At 49.4% G+C, this 21,953-nt stretch overlaps 1 protein-coding gene across 2 annotated transcripts in view; it reads left to right on the forward strand.

Annotated features, from left to right (window-relative positions):
* The window catches only part of RASGRF1 (Ras protein specific guanine nucleotide releasing factor 1), a 131,839-nt gene that overhangs the window by 27,393 nt on the left and 82,493 nt on the right, over window positions 1-21,953 (forward strand). For both annotated transcript variants that reach the window (XM_035304032.3, XM_002807181.7), the window contains exons 2-5: window positions 1,279-1,385; window positions 6,997-7,144; window positions 16,240-16,332; window positions 18,814-19,067. In XM_035304032.3, coding sequence (XP_035159923.1) covers window positions 1,279-1,385; window positions 6,997-7,144; window positions 16,240-16,332; window positions 18,814-19,067 — 602 coding nt within the window. The remainder of the gene's footprint in view (window positions 1-1,278; window positions 1,386-6,996; window positions 7,145-16,239; window positions 16,333-18,813; window positions 19,068-21,953) is intronic.

The following is a 21,953-nucleotide window of genomic DNA, read 5'->3' on the forward strand; positions in this document are numbered from 1 at the left end:
TCGTGCTGCTGTTCCTGCCACCTGAACACTGAGGGACGGGCACCTTCTCTGGCTCAGTGCCACACAGTGGCTGGCCCGTCATGCAGCCTCTGAATGGCAGACATGAGGGCTCCTTTGCACCTCACCCCCTGCCTCTCTCCTTCCAGTTTCACCAGGCCCAGGCCCAGGCTGGGCCCTTAGCACTTAGTTTTTGTGCTCTCGCTCTCCAATGAATCCCTCTGCATGCAGAGCAGGCCCCTCAGAGCCCCGGCCCCTCTCTCCTGCCAAGGCTCCCACCCAGTCTGACTCCCCCAACATGTCCATTTGCTCAAACCAGAAACCTGGGCTTTGTCCCTGCTGCCTTCTCCCCCCACCAACCCCTCCCCTCAGCTGCACCCCAAGCCCCTGTCCACCTGCCCACTGGCATCCCTGTACAGCCCCCTCCCCATCCCAAATATGCTGTGAGCTCTGGACACCGAGCTGCCCCCTACGCTTTTCCGTTCAGCTGAAATAAAACCAAAATCCATGTCCCATCCTCAGGGAAGTCCTCCTGATCTCCCTAGGTTAAGTCCGTGGGTGACTTGCTCTGTGCCCCCACAGCCCTTTGCTCTTACCTCCATGACAGTAGTGATTGCACCACATTAATTATAGCAATTACAGTGCTTACTAGGTGCCAGGCGTTCTTCTAAGAGCTTTACGTGTATTTAACTCATATAACGACACTGCAGATGGGTGTCTATTGTCTGGCTCTTCCGCTTCCCTGAGTCCTTAAGGGGCAGGGCCCATGGGTGGCATGGTTCTAAGTTAGCCACCTGCACCCAACACAAAGGGGGCTTTCAGTGGGCTCTTACAGGTACCGTGTCTGTTTACTCATTGCTCTAACCCCAGGACCCAGACAGCACTTAATCCATTTCTGTGGTGTGAATTAAATACATGCTGCATTGAATTGGTACCCAATTCCCAAAGGATTGTCTAATGGCCTGCGTTCCCTGCCTTCCCTCCAGCGTGCCTGATGGTTTAAAACTGGCTTTTTTGCAGTTTGTTGTCGAACAGGGCTTTGTGTGTTTTGTTTCCTTCTTTGACTATCCTAAGCATAGGTTCTATTACACGGTACAAAAGCCCTTTTAATCGAGAATTGGAACCTGCTAAATAGAATGGCATTCTGATGATCACAAATAAGGAATCTGTGCCTAGCTGATGTGGCAGCAGACACTTTGCAAAACAGCTAGATTGATCGCAGGAGCCGCTGTTGATTCTGTGGACACCCTGGTAATTGACGATGTTTTCTTTCTGGTACAGCATTACTTCACAGTGAACTTCAGCCATGAGAACCAGAAAGCCTTGGAGCTGAGGACAGAGGATGCGAAAGACTGTGATGAATGGGTGGCAGCTATTGCACATGCCAGGTATGTCTCCTTGGCCAGGGCAGGAAGCCCCCACCCCACAGTCCAGGTAGAAGAGACCAGACCCAAGGGACCTGTTCTTGAAGAAAGCCAAGCCCCACGAAGAGGAGGGCATGGGAAAGGAGGGGAGAGCCAAAGCTGTAAGAAGCATCTCTTGGTAGCGTCCACCCTTACAGCCTGGACCTCTGGGATGTGCCCCTCTGGGTGCCACAGGAAATGAGAGGCTATGAGTTTTGCAGCTCCTGCCCTGCTCCCACACTAGCTGCCTTTTTTATATTAGGAGAGCCCAGGGTGATTTGGCTTGGTTAAAGGATTTTGTGCCTCCTGAAGTCTAAGGCCTCCCACATTCCGACCCAGATACAGCCACTCTTGCTGCATGACTGTGAGCCAGATCTCTCTGCTCTCTGGACCTCGGTTCTCTCATCCAGAGACTGACATTCTAAACCTCTCTGAACTTTGACATTCAGGGATTCTAGGCCTGCTCCTCCCCTCTGCCCCAGCGGTAAATGCTCCCTGGAGGGAGACTCTCTGGACCGGGTCAGCAGAAAGCCAAAGACAGTATGTGCCACAGAGAAAATGGGGGCTCCAAGCTGACCTGAGTCCTTTTTTGGGTCCTGGGGAAATGATGGGTTTGTGAGCCAGGATGTGGTCCTAGAACTGACAATCGCCTGGCAGAGCTGAGTATGGTCGGGGGCAGCAGCACCCAGACTCACCCTTCTGGGTAGTGGATCTTTCCACCTTAGTGGAAAATGGTGTTTCTGTGTCTACCGCCTAAAAAATGAAAGCTCCCGAGGTCAGGGACCAGATGTGATTTATTTTTGTATTACCACGGCCTAATAAAGGCATAGACAGAGTGCCTGGTAAATATGGGTTAGAGGAATGCAAGGATGGATGGATGGATGGATGGACGGATGGTCAGATGGAGGATGGATGAATGCAAAGCTAGTTGTTGAGTTTATATATGAAACATGAGTGGCGAATTGATGGTAAACACATGGATGATGCATGGAGAAGTTGAAGGTATGTGTGGAAGATGTATGGCTGGATAGATGGATCCTAGGGCCCCTCCTTGAGCCTTGAGTCAGGCTGGCTAATGAGAAGCCCTTATTATGACTATAGCAATGACTGTGGCCCTGAGAAAAGGCCATCTATATTTCTTTCCTCAAGGGGTATCCATTCTAGCTATAGAGACCAGGTTGTCACATATGAACCAATAGTCAGGCCCACTATACAGTGCTGGGAGACAGATGGATGCAACATAAATATTACCCCAGGGATATCACAGTCTGGTCAGGTGCATAGAGGCTGTGTTAAATATAAAACAACATGAGAGGGAGACATTACTTCCATCTGAAGGGAAATGGGAGAATCTGGGGAAGCTGGAAATGCTAAGATTTGGCCTGAGTAAGGGGATTGGGGGGCAGACTTAATGGGTTTAGATTGGTAGCATTGAAATGTTTATTTCTCCCCACCCCCATCCCACAAAAAAGCCTTAAATAAAGGCGTTGATACAGGAAAAAGAATTCCAAGAATAATGAAGAGGCAAAATTGGGTGTCATAAAGTAGATGAGGTTGACCAGGTGCAGTGGCTCATGCCTGACATCCCAGCACTTTGGGAGGCCAAACTGGGCAAATCACTTGGAGTCTAGAGTTCAAGACCAGCCTGGCCAACATGGTGAAACCCCATCTCTACTAAAAATACAAAAATTAGCTGGGCATGGCAAGTGGGGGACCCGCTACTCAGGAGGCTGAGGCAGGAGAATCACTTGAACCATTGAAGCGGGAGTTGCCGTGAGCCGCAATTGCCACTGCACTCCAGCCTGGGCAACAGAGCAAGACTCTCTGTCTCAAAAAAAAAGAAAGTAGGTGAGGTTGGACAGTGGGCTGGAACCGGATCATAACTGGATCTTGAATCCCACTGAGATGTTGACCTTTCCCTGTGAATGGTGGAAAGCCATCAAGGGTTTTATACAAAGTGGATAGCGTGATCAGAACTATGATTTGAATTAAAAATTGCTCATGATGTGGAGGATAAAACTGAGTGAGAAAGAACCCAGATTCGGGGGGAATAATTGGACCTCAGTCTCCTAAGCACTAAAGTAGAACCAAGAGCACAATTATTTTGAGGACTAAGTGAAATTATTTATGTGAAGGGGCTTTGTAACCAGTACTACATTGATTTAGAAACTCAATCAATACAAAAAGTTTCTAACGACAATGAAATACCAATACTTATACAGTCGAATGGCTAAGATGCTAAAGACAGACAATACTGAAGGTTGAAGAGGAGTGGAACCAACGTAACTCTTACCTAGTGCTAGCAGGAGGAGAAAATGGCACAGCCACTTTGGAAAATAACGAGGCAGTTGCTTAAAAAGTGAAACACACATCTGCTCTGTGACCCAGCAATTCCACTTCTTGGTATTTATCCAAAAGAAATGAAAAAATGTCCATAAGAAGTCTTGTATGCAAATATCCCTTAGCAGCTTTATGCATGATCGTCCAAACTTAAGAATAGCCAACGTGTCCCTCAACAGGCAGACGTCTAAAGTCACCTTGGTACATGCATGCAATGGGCTACGACTCAGCAGTGAAAGGAACCAGTTACAAATGCGTGCAACGGGGTGGATGAAACTCAAAATCAATTTGCTGAGTAAAGAGCCAGACACAAAAGAGTACATCCTATTTGGTTCCAGTTACATGAAATGCTAAAATAGGCAAAATGAGCCTGTGGTGATAGAAATCAGAACAGTAGTTGCTTCTGGGATACAGATTGACAGGGAAAGGGCATGACGGAACGTCCTGGGGTGATGGAAATTTTATCTTGACTCTAGTGTATGCGTTTATCAAAACTGATCAAACTGCCCTTAACACCTGTGCTTTCTAAAATATGCATGTTAAACCTCAAATTTAAAAATGAATTTTTATATATGTTATATATAAAACATATATATTTTATATGTAAAACATATATATGTTATATATAAAACATATATATATATTATATATAAAACATATATATATATATATATATGTTTTAAAGGGAGTGTTTTAATTTTCTATTGCTGCACAAGAAATTACCACCAACTCAGCAGCATGAAACAACACCCATTATTTGAACTCCCTGTTCTTTGGGTCAGAAGTCTAGGCTTGGCTGAGGTCTCTCTCTCTCTGCCCGGGGTCTCACAGGCTGAAATCAAAGAGTCAGTGGGCCGGGCTCTTCTCTGGAGGCTCTAAGAAATTGTCACTTTCAGGCTTGTTCTTGTTGTCTGCAGGATTCAGTTCCTTGTAGCCATGGGACTGAAGTCCCCATTTCCTTGCTGGCTGCTGAAAGGGGAGGGGGTGCAGGTCCTAGAGGGTGCACACTCCTTGCCACGTGGCCTCCTCCATCCTCAGGCCAGCAATTCTCCAGCCTCAAATTTCTCACTGCTCCTTCTACAACCAGCAGAGAAAACTCCCTGCTTTTCAAGGCTCATGCAATTGGATCAGAGCCACCTAGACAATCTCCCTCCCTTAAGGTCAGCTGAGCCACAGTGACACAAGCTGGTGACAAGAAAAGCAGCTCTGCAGGGCAGCTGTACGGCAGCATGTGCCAGGCAGGCCATGCTCACCTCTCCTGCCTACCATGGACAGGATCATAGCTTACAAACAATTCACTAAATTAAGGACTGGCTCTAAGAAGCCAATAAAATAATAATAATCCAATTGACATCAATGCCAAGCCTCTCTGCACCTCCAGAGTCTGGCAGAATGTTCTGCATCTAAGGGTGTCTGTCTGCTCTGCGGTCTGTCCAGCCATCACAGTTTATCGTGTGCTTATGACAACCCAGGGAGGGGTTTCTTCAGCCCATTTGACAGGTGTTCGACCTATCAGCTGTGCCTGAGTGAGGGTTATGGAGCCCCAGATCCTGGCTTCCAGCTTAGGGCTTTGCAACTGCCAGGTGACACAATTCAACACAAACTAGAAGCCTCCCTCCCCAAAAAACGAGCAGCTGGCGATCGACGCCTCCTACCTGTGAACAGAAACCACTCCGTATGCATCATCCTTCTGGAGGCCAGAGGCACACGTCAGCGGGACATGCTGATTGTTTGTCTTCTTCCTTTGTCAAGCCCTGGGGTCTGGGTCAGCCCACTGGCCTCCCAGGAATGTCTCCCATTCAACCTGAGAGATGGGGGGGGTGGTGACAAAGTCATGGTTGCAGAAAGAGAAATCGAGGCATCCTCCTTAGAAATCGTCAACATCAACATCAGCCATCCTGGCTGAGCTTGGGCTTCTTGGGCAGTGCCTGGGACAACAGAAGCCATCGTGCTCTTGTCTAGGGAGTTGTCCATATGACCAGAGGGGGACACTAACTGTAAGCATCACTGAACCTCAGACACTGTGTGTGCGTGTGTGTGTGCATGTGTGTGTGTGTGTGTGTGTGTGTGTGTCAAGGGAGACACTGGCTGTCTTCCACAGCCATACTGAGTATTAAGTATTTTTACATATTCCCAATTTAGTTTTTATTTACATATACATAATAGATACTTCCTATGTACGAAAAAAGGCACTAGAGTATATTAATATCATGTAGAGACACAATGTTCTCTCGCGCTGTATGTATAATATTCTGGTATTATGGGACGCCTCTGTAGGGGGGTGTTTGTTTCTATACAGCAGGGTATAAAATGTAACATCAAGTGCATTTTACAGCGTGCATTTCAGGGGAAAGAACTGTATGCCTAACCAGAAGACCAAACCGCTAAAGGGCATACAAATGCACTGTCAGGGGCTGGAGCCCGACTCTAACTCCAACTCTGACACTAGTGGACTGTGATCTGGGCCTCCGTTTCTTCATGTGTGAAATTAGATAACTGCTCTTTTGTCATCCCAAGTTCCCTTCTCACTCTGAGCATCTGTGAGTCTGTAAAGACCGCACCTGCACAGGGAGGATAGAAGGGTGGGATGAAGGAAGGAAGGATAGGAAGGGAAGGGAGGGGGAGAGGAAAGGAGAGAAGGATGGAGAGAGGGTGGAAGGAGGGACAGAAGGAGGGAGGGAGTCTGGCAGAGCAGGCTGCAGATGAGGGTGGCATCTGTTTTGCAGCACTCTGACGGGTTCCATTAGTAAGAAGAGACTAATGGAAGCAGCCAAATTTTCACACCCGTGGGGTGGCGGGAGGTGTGGTGGTAGAAAACCAGACTCCTTCATGCTCTCAGCTAAATTTCCTTTGCAAAGAAAAACAATTAGGTCCCTCAGGAAGCTGGAAAAACTTAAAAACCTGAGATTCATTTTCATAAGAGAAGTGCAGGATCTTATTTACTTTACAAACTCAGGCATTCTCTCTTCTAGCCCTGTTATTTATCTTTAAAAGTGGGTGGGAACAAGAACGCAGACATGCTTTCTGGATCTGGCTTGCGCTCTGGGCCACTGTCCCGCCTTGCTCTAGCTGTCTCCCTGCCTGGACTGCCCCCAGCTCAACCCTGCTAAGCCCTCCCACCCTGCAGGGTGCTGGGAGTCAGGTCCTTCTGCTAAGTGCAGGCGGGTGGGTGAGCCCCTCTCCCGGTCAGTGCCCTGCTTGGTTCACCAGGGGACAAGGAGTCAGCATCTTACCAGCCGTGTCCATCCATCCACAGCTACAGGACCCTGGCCACCGAGCATGAGGCGCTCATGCAGAAGTATCTGCACCTGCTGCAGATCGTGGAGACTGAGAAGACCGTAGCGAAGCAGCTTCGGCAGCAAATCGAGGACGGGGAGATAGAGATCGAGCGGCTCAAGGCAGAGGTGACTGCGGGCTGGCGGGGCGGAGAAGGCTGGCCAGGGGCCTAGGCCCCAGGTGCAACAGCTGAAACCCCAGGGCTCCCAAAGGTTGGGGGGGCAGGGGGGAGGGTATATGACAGGCAGGGGAACCAGCTCCCAGACGCAGTTCTGCTAGGCTCCAAATTTAAAACAAGGTGGTGCTGGCAGAATGAGAAGGTCCTGTGGTCAGACTGGGCTTAAATGTCACCTCTCCCACTTATTGACAACAAGCTGGAACAGGTTCCTCAACGTGCCTGTGCCTCAGTTTCTGCAGCTGTAAAACAGGGCTTTCTATACACACCTAACAAGGTGGTGAGAACTGAGTGAGATTTCCTATGGGTAAGCTCCTAGTTACTGTGTCAGCAACTATACTGACTGAGCATGCTGCATCATTAGTCCAAGACTCTGGAGGGTCCAGGGCCACTGGGAGGTCCTTAGAGTGTGGCTTCTGCTCAGTTCCAAGGCAGCCCCTTCCCTCCACCCGTCTTGATAAGAGCTCCTGCAGGGGCCCACCAGCCAGCATTCCGGAGGTGGCATTGTTGCCAGACTAAGCCTCTTGACACCTGGCTTCCCAAAACAAGGTCCATGAAACAGCAGCATTAACTTCTCCTGGAGCAGAGTCTCAGGCCCCGTCCCAGACCTTTGGAATTGGAATCTGCATTTTAACAACAGCCCAGGTGGTTCCATTGACATTAAACCTTGGGAAGCACTAGCTCTCAGTCTCTTAGACAGCCCTCACCGGCTATCAGCCCCCACACAGAATCTGATCGTCTCTCCTTCGATCAACTCACCAGCATGCTCAGAACCATCTGGCCATATCACATAAGGACCATGGACTCTACACTGAGGGAAGGGAAAATGAAAACACAGACTCCTGAAGTCAGCTGGATATCTAATTTGCAGGATCCGATGCAAGGTGAAAATCCAAGGCCCAGGCCAGGGAAGGCAATCTCCCCTCTCGCAGCTTCCTGACCTAACTCATGGTGGACACAGAGCACCCAGCCTCAACCCCTAGCCTCCCCCATCCTGACTGCCAGGACATGCTCAGTAGCAGGACCGGAGAAAGGAGCTCCTGCCACATCACCCACCTAATGCACCCTGGCACTGCCAGCCTGCAGCAGGGATGGCTGTCTCCTCGCCCTTCCCTGGGACACCTATGTCCAGGCACCTGCTGGGGGTCAGGGGTGATGGTGGACTGTGAGTCTCCCCAGCTGACTTAACCAGTTGCTCCCTGAGCAGATGGTAGCAGAGGTCTTGGGGCCTGGGATGCCAGACTGTGGGGAATAAGCATCCAAGAAGCCATCCACAGAGCTGAGACAGTGGCGGCAGGTAGAACACACAGGAGCCAAGGCTCCAAGACCCCGCAGTGTGCTCATGGTCCCATCAGATTCCACTCACTCAATGCAACCCAAAGAGAAAACTACTTTAAGAATCTCAGCCTGGTGCAATAGCTCACGCCTGTAATTCCAGCACTTTGGGAGGCTGAGGTGGGCGGATCACCTGAGGTCAGGGGTTCGAGACCAGCCTGACTAACATGGAGAAAAGAAACCCCATCTCTATTTTTTTTATTTAAATGTTTTTTTTAAAAAGAATCTCAACAAAAGAGCTTGAAGTCCCAAGGGCAGGGCCTTTGGAGCATAGGACCCAATCACACCTGTGAATCTAGCTCTGCCTGGAATGTTCAAAGATCTAAAGCCAATAATTCCACCTTGTTCTGCAGCAGCCAAGCCCCGAACTAAAAGTAACAACCTCAAGGTCAAAAAGATTCCAGATTTGATACGCCTCTGCTAGGCTGATAACAGGCACCTTCAAGGCATGCTTCCTTCCAGTCCCCACAGCCATCCTGATAGGATCAGTTGCCTGTGTTTCACAGGAGGAGCCAGGCTGGGAGAGCCCCAGTCACTTGCCCAAGCCGGCACAGCTGGGAAGCAGCAGAGCTGGGACGAACCCACATCTACTCTCTGCTTGCCAGTCTTCCCACTCTCCTGGTCGCCTCTTCCCACGGGGCTCCCAGAGTGCAGTTCGGGGATGTCCCCTCTCCAGCGCACCCAGTTCATTCTGGTATCAGTCCTCGCCCAACACAGATCCCTAAATCCAAACTGAACCCCTGTAAGGGATTAGGGAAGGAGTCTAGCCCCAGTACCAGATTATTAGCTTCATGATGGAGGGTGTCCACATGTCATTCATTCATTCATTCATTTACTCACTGAAGACTCAAGATCACCTGCCACTGACCTCTCCAATCACTGCACCACCTCTCCGATCACTGCACGCACCAGTGTACTTCCTGCCTCTGGCCTTTGCACATGGTCCTTCTGTTTGGAATACCCTTGTCATCCCCACATGTCCTACCTGGTGACATCCTATCCAGCTCAAACGCCTCCCCCGGGGGACCCCTGGCCCGGAGGGTACTCCTTGCTGTCTGCTCCCATGGCTTTTCCACACTCAGCTCGCCATGTGAGGGCAGGTTCCATGCGTGCCTGTGGCCCCAACAGGCCTGGTGGGAACTCCATAAGGATAGGGATGTGTCGCTTATCACTCCTTCTTTTGGCCTGGCACATAGTAGGTACTCAATAAGGGCTTAATGGATGAATGGTTGTCAAGCTCTGCAGAAAGCATTAGAGAGATGGAAGTTTCTGCCTTTGGGTCTGATTGTGGTAGAATGTGATCGGTGTCATAGTAGGGCTTGCGGTGTGAACCCAGCCTGGGAGGTGTGGCTTCATGTCACACATGGCCTTGGAAGATGTCGGGAGGTCACAGGTCAGAGGAGAGGTGGAGGTGCAAAGGGCAGAGCCCCTGTGATGTTGGGGAGTGGAAAGCAGGTCAGTCATGACAGACAGAGTGAGAGAGAGAGAGAGAGAGAGAGTGTGTGTGTATCTCAAAGTGGCAGCAGAGACCCATTTGGTGGGAATTTTTGGAACAATGCTTCCAATTGAGTGTATTACCCTCCAGGGAAAAAGCTTTTTTAAAGAAGACTCTGAAAGAAGGACCAGCTTGGTAAAGCTTTCAGGCCATAGTCTCTCTTGGTCTCTCTCAGTTTCTCCCCCGACCCCGCACCCGATATACACACATCTACAAACATGTCCTGCAGGTCAGAGGCACCTGCTAGCTCTGAATGCGTTCTAGCAGAATGGAAACAGAGCTCATTCCTGAGGAGTGGCCATCAGGTGGGCAGGACACACTGAAAAGCCAGGTGAGTGATGAGTGACACCAGTGAGGAGGGCCTGGGGTCTTAGAATGCTGGAGCCAGGGGGACTCTGAAGACACTGAGGTCCATGGGAGGAAGGGACTTACTCAGAGTCCCTCACCTGCACCACTGGATCTCCTGGCTGAAATCCTTGGCTTAAGCCTGCCCCACTACAGCCGTCCCTTACTGCTAAGGAGAGGACCTTGATGACAGGGTATATATTCAGGAAGGACGGTGTTGCCTGGATGGCCCCATGCTCTCATGGTCCACCTCTCTTTTGATGGCCAAATAAGCTTCCTCAGGCCCCATCCCACATATTCCTGAGGATTTCTGGGGACTTACATTCCTCTAGCCATATGCACTCCACTCCCCTGATCTGTCACTGCCCTTCTCATGACAGCTGCCTCCACTCAGTCTTCACTGCTTCTTACTCCTTGGGTGGTCACTACCTGTCTCTGTGAGGATGGGCTAGTTTATGCTGTAGTAACAAACGACCCCCAAATCTGAATGTCTTAAAACAACAAAGGTTGATTACTCACCCTGTGTGTCCACTGAGAGTTCTGAAGACTGCTCCCCAAAATCCTCAAGTGATTGAGACACCAGCCAAGGAGGCTTCCGCCATCAAGAAATTCACCAGTCATGTGGCTGGGAAAAGGCACATGGCACACTGCTTACATCACATTAAAAGAAGCAAGTCACGTGACCATGCCCAACTTCAGAGGATCTGAGAAATATAATCCCACCATGTCCAAGAAGAGAGAGAACAGAGCATCTGCAAAAGTCCCAACAACGATTCAGTAGAGGCTCCTCCTTCAGTCCCTACAACCCATGACACAGGCTCTTGTATGTAACAGAATGGAGGGGCACTCCACTATTAAAACAGCAAACAGCTCAAAAATGAATAGAAAACACCCCTGCCCTCACGTCATGCAGCCCTTCCTGCCACAGCATCCTTCACCAACCTCCTCTTCACACGCTGACTTCTCTCCTCACACTCCTACCTCTTTCACTACCAAGATCTTCCCCCTGCATCCAGTGATGTACCAGAACCTGCTTCTACCATTGGCCATTGGTCATCTACACAACACTCTATCCACCAGCTTGCAAGAGCCAGCTGATAGATTTTCAAGAATTTCACTAGCTGGGTATTTGACCTTTGGTAGCTTGAGACGGGCTGAGCTACAAGTGTTGGCATCATGGGAACTGACAAATGCTACAAGTCAGTCTTCCTTTCAGAGAGTTTCACCATTTATAATTTACCATTAAATCATTGTCTGCAACTTTTTTCACGACCAGCTATGCAATTTGCAGGGCTCAGTGCAAAAGGAAATGTGGGCCCCTGAAAAACTTCAAGACAGCGATGACAGAAGCTTAAACCAACCATTGGGCCCTTGTAAGCCTGGGGCTCTGTGAGAGTGCACAGGCCACTCATCCCTGGAGCCGGACTGTCTCTTCTCCCTCTGTACCCTCCATCCTGTGGTACCTGCCTCCAGCCATCGCTGTAACAGAAGATCATGCCAACACACCTGTAACTTTACTAAGTAAAACCATCAATCCACTACTAACTTAATCTCCTCTCTCCCTTCTAAACAATTCTATCAGGCCTTCTCTTTCATTACCAGAAAGTCCCATCAAGGAACCATCTAAAAGAAGGGAACATCTGCCTCCGAGAAGACTCTTCCCCTTCTCTGGAATGCTCAGTTTGGCGTGATTTTGTTTGTTTAATAGCTGTTTCTCTCACATTTGCAATTGGAAGTAAATTTGGAGAGCTAAGACAGGCCCTAAAGGGCAGCATAGGAGTTTGCAAGTGGCTGTAATATTTTATTGGCATGGGAACACACAGATCCTAGAAGGCTGACAGTGGAGGAAACTGCACAGATCTTTACCCTAAGGTTCAAAATGAAGACTTAGCCTCAAAATCAGTTCTGGGTTTTTTTTCTTTCTTTCTTTCTTTTTTTTTTTTTTTTTTTGAATTGGAGTTTCACTCTTGTTGCCCAGGCTGGAGTGTAGTGGCACGATCTCAGCTTACTGCAACCTCCACCTCCCGGGTTCAAGTGATTCTCCTGCCTCAGCCTCCCAAGTAGCTAGTATTACAGGCTGTGCCACCACACCTGGCTAATTTTTGTATTATTAGTAGAGATGGGGTTTCACCATTGTTGGCCAGGCTGGTCTCAGCCTCCCACAAGTGCTGGGATTACAGGCATGAACCACTGCACCCGGAATCAGTTTTGCAAACACCCTCTGACATGGAACCACATATATAAAATAGGTAGAAGACTGCTCTGGGGAATGGAGGGGAGGGTGGCCTTGGTTCTTCCCCACCAGCACCCCCTCCCTGCTGTGGCCCTGCTCCCTATCTCTCCTGCCATCCCTCAATCTGAAGACCTGCTGCCCTGGCACACAACACTCCGTCACACCCATGCCTTTGTTCATATCATTCCCTCTAACTGAATTCCTCCCCAACATATACCAACTGTTGGACTCCTGTTTTCCCTTCAAAACCTTTCCTGGGGAGCCCTTGCCACTTCCTGGCCGAGGCCCTCTCATGGCAGTGAGTACATACCTCTGTTCTGGCCTGGACTTGCTGCATTGCAAGTCACCTCTATGGATGTATGACCTCCTTCTTAGGCTGGAGCTCCTCCAGGGAAGGGGCACCTGGCACAGTGCCCAACACGGACACCCTGAGAACATGCTGATAAGGTTGGCACAAAGGGAAAAAGAAATGGGGGCGCCTGGAGGCAGGAAAGAGAGCTGAGCTGTGTGGCACCTGCTTGAAAAGCAAGCAATGCAGCAATCTTTAGTAAACCTTTGGCTGCTAACAGAGAGGAAAAGACCTGGATTAATTTCATCACCCAGGACTGCATTAACTCAACACATTCCAGGTTAAAGAAAGTGTCTCCAGAGAGGGGAGCAGGGTGTAGCAGGAGCCAATGCAGCATGCCCAAAGCACGCTGTGGCATGTGAGAGTTTGCCTCTATGGGGCAAAGAAAGCCAATCTGAGGGTGGTGGGTGGGCGGGAGCCAGTCAAGACAGCAGGCATCGAGCCAGATGTGGAGTCGGGCAGCCAGAGTCATGGTGTGAGCCAGAGGTCCAATTCCCCACAGCTGTCACTCACAAGGGTCAACTGAGCAGGCACAGGACGTCAACCAAACAAGGCAGAGTGCAAAGCAAAATCCACATGTAGAAGGGACTTGCTAATGTCAGGGAAAGGCTGCCTCCATGACCCCTCCATGAGCCCTTTAGGCCTGGGGCTCCCACCCTATCCCAATATTGGCACCTAGTTGCAATGCACCAAGACTAGACATAGTTCAAGACCTTTGCAGAGTCCCCAGGCTCGCAGCCCTCCAGAGCTTTACCCACTCAGCCTGATCCTTAAATAAAGACTCCAAAGCTGTCACTGTTGTCGGCGCATATAGCATTATGCCTGACCTAATTGCATGTATTTTCTGCCCCGGTCCCTGTTGAGTAGATGTCCTGGAATGCCTCGATCTGAGAAGCACACCATCAGTTTTAAACACAGCCCATTTCCCCCACCCCAGAACACGTACACACACCTATCACCATCCTAAAGTGAAAAGGGGCACTATGCGCAAATCCCAAAACTGGTGAAGAAAGCATCCTGGTACAGAGGCGAGAAGAGGCCAGAGGTAAAGGTGTCAACTGAGCAGGGCCCAAGTGTGTGTGTGTGTGTGTGTGTGTGTGCACACGCGCGCGCGTGTGTGCGTGTGCACACATACGTGTGCTTCCACGTTCCTTAGCCCTTGAGAGTCCAGATCAAAGAATCAGCCATCATTTCAATGTGCAAATATTCTCAAAGGATCAAAAAGGGGAGGGTGGGCAGAAAAGCCCATCTCCACACTATTTCTCAGTTAGATATTTTCAGCTACTCTTCAATCATAGGCTGGGATAATTTTAGCAACCAGGGAGTGGAGAGTGGGTAATTGTTCCATTTCGCTTTCAAAGTGCTTGATTCGCTCAATTACGAGCACCCATTCATCCGGTGGTTCAGCAAGTGGCCTTGAGGGGACAAAGCCATGTGTTCCCAACAGAGAACAGCGCTGGGCTTTGTGGCTGTGTTCGTAGAATCCCCCAAGCTACTATCTTTAGATGTGCCGGACTTAGTTACTGCGGTATTTTCCCTTGGTTAATGTTTTTGTTGCTGCTGTTGCTCTGATTTTTTTTAATTCACTTATTTGTGCAGACAACAACATGTTGAGTGCCCAGCCTTGCGATAGGAACCAGGAGCACATTAATCAATGAAACAGCTGCAGTCTCTTCTCCCTTAGAGCTCATGGCAAAGGCGGAAGAGTGGACAGGCAATGCCAGCATTTTCACAGGGAAGTCTGTGTGCTGGGGGCAGCTGCTACAAGGCACAGAACAAAAACTCACAGAATTGGAGTGGCTGGACCGAGCCCTGTGCAGGAGGAGGCACCACTGGCATGTTAATGGGATGAGTCCCAGAGGTCCCTGGCCACCGTGCAGCCTAGGGTGCACCTTCTCCTAGGCATCAAGCCTTGGTTTTGTTCTTGCAGCTCTGTCGACATCTGTGATCCCCACATTATGCAAATGGAGATGTTTAGAGCAGCTAGAAATTCAAAGAGCTGTTCCACGTTTCTAGGCCAGCAGTTTTCAGGTTGTGATTGAAATAGGCCTCCGATTCTGAGAGGTGCTTTGGGGCTGCCCAGGATGGAAAGAACCAGGCCAGCGGGGCTTCACCCGGAGCCACCTGCTCTGATTTTTCCAGGCACAATTTTGTTTGAAAAATAAAGGGATTACCTAGATGCCTATCAATGGGGAGAATGAAAAAAGAAAATGTGGTCGACACACACAAGGGGATATTGCTCGGCCTTGAAAGGGAATGAAACTCTGACCCATGCTGCAACGTGGAAGAAACTTGAGGCCATCACGTACTATGAAATAAGCCAGTCACAGAAAGACAAATACCACATGATTCTCCTTAGACGAGGTACCTAGCGGGGTCCAGTTCAGAGCACAGAAGGTGGGATGGTGTTTCCCAGGGGAATGGAGAGTCATTGTTTGATGGGTACTCAGTTTCAGTTTTACAAAACAAAGAGTTCTGGAGGTAGATGATGGTGGCGGTGGCATAGAAATGTGAATGTCCTTCATGCCACCGAATCGTACCCTTAAAAATGGTTAAAATGGGTTGACACAGTGGCTCACACATATAATCCCAGCACTTTGGGAGGCCAGGGCTGGTGGATCACAGGTCAAGAGATCAAGACCATCCTGGTCAATATGGTGAAACCCCGTCTCTACTAAAAATACAAAAATTAGCTGGGCATGATGGCGCGTGCCTGTAATCCCAGCTACTCGGGAGGCTGAGGCAGGAGAATTGCCTGAACCCAGGAGGCGGAGGTTGCAGTGAGCCCAGATCGCACCATTGCACTCCAGCCTGGGTAACAAGATCAAAACTCTGTCTCAAAAAAAAAAAATGGTTAAAATGGTAAATTGTATGTTACATGTGTTTTTTTCACAGCAAAAAATTGTAAAATAAAGGGACTGATGGTTTGGGGAGTAGGGAGGAGAATCAAATATTTAGGCCGAATTCTGAAATTACACATGGGGTGGCTTCAGCCCCGAGAGCAGAAGGGGTTCATCCAAGGTCGCTCCTGGTGGGCAGCCCAGCTGGACTGGAACCCAGGAGTCCACCTGCACCCCGTGCAGCGCTTGCCTCTCACAGATGTCTGGGGCCTGTCTGGTTCTATGACCTGGATGCACAGAGTCAGAATCGCAAGCTGTGGCATCATGGCTCTCGGGAAAGAAGAGGCAGGGCGCTCGGTTGCCACCTGTGCCTGCCTGCTGGCCACCGGCCAAAGACCTGGGGCCTCTGTGAGCCAGTGCTCCTCACAGGCTGCCCTGTATTCTGTTGCAGATTGCATCCTTGCTCAAAGACAATGAGCGCATCCAGTCCACCCAGACCGTCGCCCCCAATGATGAAGACAGTGACATCAAGAAAATTAAGAAGGTCTGTAGCATCCCTCTGGGTGGGCCTCTTTGGAGCTCTCTCTTTAAAGAGCCAGCCCAGGGTCAGCTGTATCCACCCACAGTCCCGCTGTCCTCAGGGAGTGCCCCCCATCCCCCAACCTCAGCTCCAAGGCAGAGCCCACACCCCCTTATCCCTGAAGGGCACCTTGTCATTTCTTCTGGTTATCCATAAGGGGTAGAGTCGTTCAGCCCCATTTTATAGGTAAGAAAACTGAGGTTCCACAAGAGGAAGGAGTGGGGAAAGCCAGGACAGAAACTCAGGCCTGGGAATCTCAGCTGACTGCTTTCCTCACAGTGGCATGCACGTCGCCAAGACCCCCAGGGCCACCTCTCCACCGCCACTCCCTGCCATGCACACACCACCTTTCACAAGCACCTCCTGAGTCCCCAGCAGACCCGGCACAGTAGCCCAGCCATTTTCAGACCTCACTGCTTTTCCCCTATTAGAGTTCAGAAGGGACCGACATCTCAGAAGCTACCAGGAATCTGCCCAGTGGCCCGGTAGTGACATCCCATGGGCCATCCTGTGGTGGTGTGGCAGAAGGAAGGAGCAGGGCCTGTGTTTGTAGCTTGCCAGACTCAAGGCAGGGGAGCCTGACTCACCCTAAGAAAAACAGGTGAAACCATGGAATCCTATTTGTTGAGTGTGTAAAAGGACCCCAATGTCATCCCTAGAAACTGCACACTGGCATCCCACAGGCCAAGTTCAGCTTACCAGTGTGTTTAAGATTTTCAGCCTACAAGGTGGGCTTTTTTTGGTTTACATTTTTAAAAATTTGTTGCCAGTGCTTTAAAAGCAAACACATAACACAAAAATCTGGATTTTGGGTTTCTCAAGAATAGAAACAGCTAACATTAATTAACTACTTTCTATGTGCTAGACACTATTTTAAGAGCTTTATGCAGATTAATTCTATCCTCACTAAAATCCTTTGAGGTTTTATTATTATTTTCATTTTACATATGGGGAAGCTGAGACACAGACAGGCAAAGGAACTTGCCCAAGGTCACACAGCTAAGTATTTACAGGGTAACATTCCAACCTTGGCTGCCAAACTCCAGACGCCAAGCTGCTGGGACACGCTGTCTCCTTAAAAAGCAGAAGGTCCAGCAGCCCCAAGCCACCTTCCGCCCATGACAGCAGCCGGCCCAGGCAAGAAGTGCCGCCCTATTACATCCCTCCCCCCCAGCCAGCTTCATGCACCCCTAGGACCTGCCAGGGCCCCACAGGCATTGGGATTGCCAACCAGATCTGAGCCAAGTCCCACCTGGGCAGAGAGGCCCTGATCCGAGTTCTCTGCTTCGGCCCCAGTGAGTTTCCCAGCTCACCCCTGTATTTGGAGCATTCTGGTTGGAACATTTTATTAAAGACCAGCTGACATTCACCTCCCATTGCTCTATTTTCACCCCCCTGGAGCCTCAGAGTAAGCACCTCCCTCTTTGAAGAAAGCCCTTTCTATCTTCAGAGATAGCTTTTGGGGCTTGGGCAGGAGTCTTCTCTCCACGGCACCCATCCCTAGCCAGCAGATCTGCACCTGGACACCTGTGCCTGCTGTTTGGAGACCGTGGCCCTTTCAGTGGAGAATATTGTATAAGCACCTCTGCCTGGTCCCCAGTGGCTCATCCCCGTACACTGTCTCCCAGTGTGGGCTGGGGTCTTAACACATAGCTTGGGGGCCCCTTGATTGGAAGCCTGGACAACTTAAAACAATTCTCTGTGCATATGTGAATTTAGGCCCTTTCCCAAGTTCTTACCAACACGAGGCCACTCCAAGCAGCCCAGCTCCCAGGCAACTGAGTCAAGTGTCTCTGTTCATTTCCCTACTGAGTCAGGAGGAGAGGCTCCAGGCAGGCACCAGGACTCAGAAGCCGCTGATGAGCGCTAAGGATGAGATTAACTAATTTTCCATGTTCTGTTCAATTTGATAATCACCCTCCATCCAGAAGAGCTTTAATGGAAACTTCTGGGCTTTCAGGCAAGTCATTAGACAAGACTAGGCATGAGCCGCACCCCGTACAGCCCTGCAACACTTCGTCCTTGGGCGACCTCCCGTTATGGAGACATGGAGCCACAATGCTCCTCCTCCTCCAGTGAATGCTTCCAAAGCAACCCAGGGTCTTGTTAAACTGCAGAGGTCTGGGGCGGGGCTTGAGAATCTGCATTTCCCACAAGCTCTTCAGAGATGCTGGTCCAGTTTGTGGACCCCACTTTCCGTCTAGCCATCATCTCCTTAGCACCATTTCACAGAAGGGAAAACTGACTCAGAGCAACAAAACAACTTGCCCTGTATCACGTGGGCTGCAGAGCCAGGCCTGGTCCACAGCTGTGCTCGCTTCGCCACATGCCCGGCGTAGGAAGAACAAAGCCTTGGTCCGTGCCCCGGGAGAGCTCACAGCCTGCAAGGACAGGCGTGGTCCGGACTCCCTGACAGGCCCCTTCCACGCCGGTCTTGCTGCGCAGGTGCAGAGCTTCCTGCGCGGCTGGCTGTGCCGGCGAAAGTGGAAGACCATCATCCAGGACTACATCCGGTCCCCCCACGCCGACAGCATGCGCAAGCGGAACCAAGTGGTGTTCAGCATGCTGGAGGCCGAGGCCGAGTACGTGCAGCAGCTGCACATCCTTGTCAACAACTTCCTGCGCCCGCTACGGATGGCTGCCAGCTCCAAGAAGCCTCCCATCACTCATGATGACGTCAGCAGCATCTTCCTGAACAGGTGAGCACCCCTAGAAGTTGGCCAAGGTGGGAAGGAACCTAGTTGGCAGTGGCCGCAGCTCATATTTGAAACGCTGTCTCATGTAGTTCCCGCCAAGTGCAGATGAGGCCCAGAGAGAACAGATCACGTGGCTACAAACCACCAACCCCAAAAATTGTGGGGTCCGGGGCAGAGGGACAAATGTAGGCTCCTAAAGTATAGGTCTAAACCAGTGGGTCTCAACTGGGGCAGTTTTGCTCCCCAGGGAACACTTGGGAATGTTTGGAAACACTTGACTGTCACCACTTGAGGGAGGTTGCTCTTGGCATCTCATGGGTAGAGGCTAGAGGTGCTGGTCAATATCCTACAATACACATGACAGCCCCCCCCAACAAAGAATTATTCCACCCAAAATGTCAGTTGTGCCACAGTTAAGGAACCCTGGTTTCAATGTCTAAGAGTTATAAACCGAACTACAAAACATAAAATAAAATACCTTATTCTTCGATCTTGATACCATCACAATGACCCGTAGTCCAGGTTGAAATTTAGAAGTCTCAGGTGTCTTAGAGTTCTGCTGTGGACCATGTTATCTGTATGCCTTACAAAGAAGTCACTTCTCCCAGTTGGTGACCCTCACAGTAATTGGGGCTTGTAGTTCTTCAGAAGGCTGTGCTGACAGCTGCTCTTCTGCTGTTGTCTTCTTTTTAAAAGGATTTTCCTAAGAAATTGTTTAAATGAGCTTTCTGGTGGGTGATAAAGTTATATAAACTAGGCTGGGCAGGGTGGCGCACACCTGTAATCCCAGCACTTTGGGAGGCCAAGTTGGGCAGATCACCTGAGGTCGGGAGTTCGAGACCAGCCTGACAAACATGGAGAAACCCCATCTCTACTAAAAATTATATAAAATTAGCCAGGCATGGTGGCACATGCCTGTAATCCCAGCTACTCGGGAGTCTGAGGCAGGAGAATCACTTGAACCCGAAAGGTAGAGGTTGTGGTGAGCCGAGATTATGCCACTGCACTCCAGTCTGGGCAACAAGAGCGAAACTCTATCTCAAAAAAAAAAATGTATAAACTAGATAAGAGCAACAAAAATGAAGACATAAAAACAGCATGCTATTTACAATGGAATGTCATCTAAGAATTAAAGTAAATCATTGTGTTCCCTAGATGTTCATTCAACTACATTTATTTTCAAATATCCAGCATTCAGTCATTTCACTAATCTCAACCAGCCTTTTCTCCAGACCCTCTGCATGGATATTTGGGACCCAGGGCCAACTTCCCTGTGCCCTCCCCCTTTCCCTGACAGTGTGATGTGCTGAGTGTGAGGGGACTGTGGGACACCCCGGGGTGGGGAATGGATGAGGTCATGAGTCAGACATGGGTCTGAGGCTCAGGTGAGAGATTGGGCTGAATAAACTGAAAGTCATTGAGGTGGGACAGGTTGACACCATAGATGTGGACAAGGCATCAGAATATGGGGGACAGAGAAAGAGAGAGAGAAGGAAAGGGAGAGAAGCAGGCAGAAGGAGAAAAATCGGTTTTGGCCTCATGAGACCTTTTCAAGACTGAATCATGGGACTCCACAAGGTTGCTTTTTAATAGGAATGTTGATCAGGTTTTTAAACATTCAGTAAATGCTTTTGTGCATTGACTAAAACAAAAAAAAAATGAATTTTGTGTGTGTGAGTGAAATCAGGTAACAATTAACTCAGAAACTCCAAAGTGGGTTGTTTAGATTCAGTGACCTGGAATGTGGCTGAAAAATAGGAAGAACGTGTTACTTGCTGAGCAAACCCTGGATAGCTCAGCTGACTTCACAGATTCTCAAACACAAGCCCATCTGTAGGTCTGGGTGGAGCCCAGGGGACTGCATTTCTAACAAGCTTGCAGGTGCTGCTGTTGCTACTGGTCCCAGAGGGCACTGAAATGAGAAGCTGGAGATAAACAGAGATGGCTGCCTTCTTATTTGAGGTTCACTTCAGGAGCAGTGGTATAGTTCTATGTTGTTTGTACTTTTTTTTTGTTTTAGGCCACCATTGCAAACTTCTGGTGACCATTTATCATCATTGCTAAGTGGTGCCCTTTTGCGTTTGCTACATTTTTGTAATTTTATTGTACTTCATTGATCTGAAATAGAATTCTTTTGACCTGGAATCTTTGATAGAGAATATTCATGCCAAATCACAGCATTTATTCAAAAGTTGTTCAGAAAAAGAAATCACAACATGGTTTTATATTTTTATCTTTAAAGAACTGAATAGATCAGGTCAGATACCTTTAATGCAGAACAAATGAGAAGGAGGAAAGGGGGATTTTGCCTTTTCATGAAGCTGATATTTCCAACAATGACCTTAAAAATAAACAGGATAGACCTCACGATCAACCCATGAATCCTTCAGCAGGGCAAGTGGAAAGATTTACCCAAATCTGTTTTCCCCTTTCAATTGTCAATACAAGGCAGTCCATAAGGTGGGGCCCCAGCAATGATTCAGGATGGAAGGAATGATTAGCCAGCAGCCCCACCAAAGGCAAGGACACTCATCCACTTGCTCATTCAACAAACAGGCAACACAGAGTGCCTGGCTGCATGCTGAGTTCACATATACAGAGTGAACCACGCAAACCCCACCATCGAGTCGAATGATCCACCAGATGTTTACCATGAAATGTGGCGAGAACCACCAAAGAGGCTTCCTGGAGGAGGTGGTCTTTAAGGACACAAGAGAGTGTACAGGGGAAGGAGGAGGAAAGGACTTTCCAGGTAGAGAGAACAGCATGTGTGAAGGCCCTAAGGTGAGACTTGATCTTGGAGGCAGGAAAGAGGCATTAGACATTTCAGGCAGACACTGTCATGGTCAGGTCTGTCTCAGGAAGCTCAGCCCCTCTCCCATGTGGAAG

This window comes from Callithrix jacchus, chromosome 6 (assembly GCF_049354715.1).
Source record: "Callithrix jacchus isolate 240 chromosome 6, calJac240_pri, whole genome shotgun sequence".
In the NCBI taxonomy this organism is placed as follows: Eukaryota; Metazoa; Chordata; class Mammalia; order Primates; family Cebidae; genus Callithrix; species Callithrix jacchus.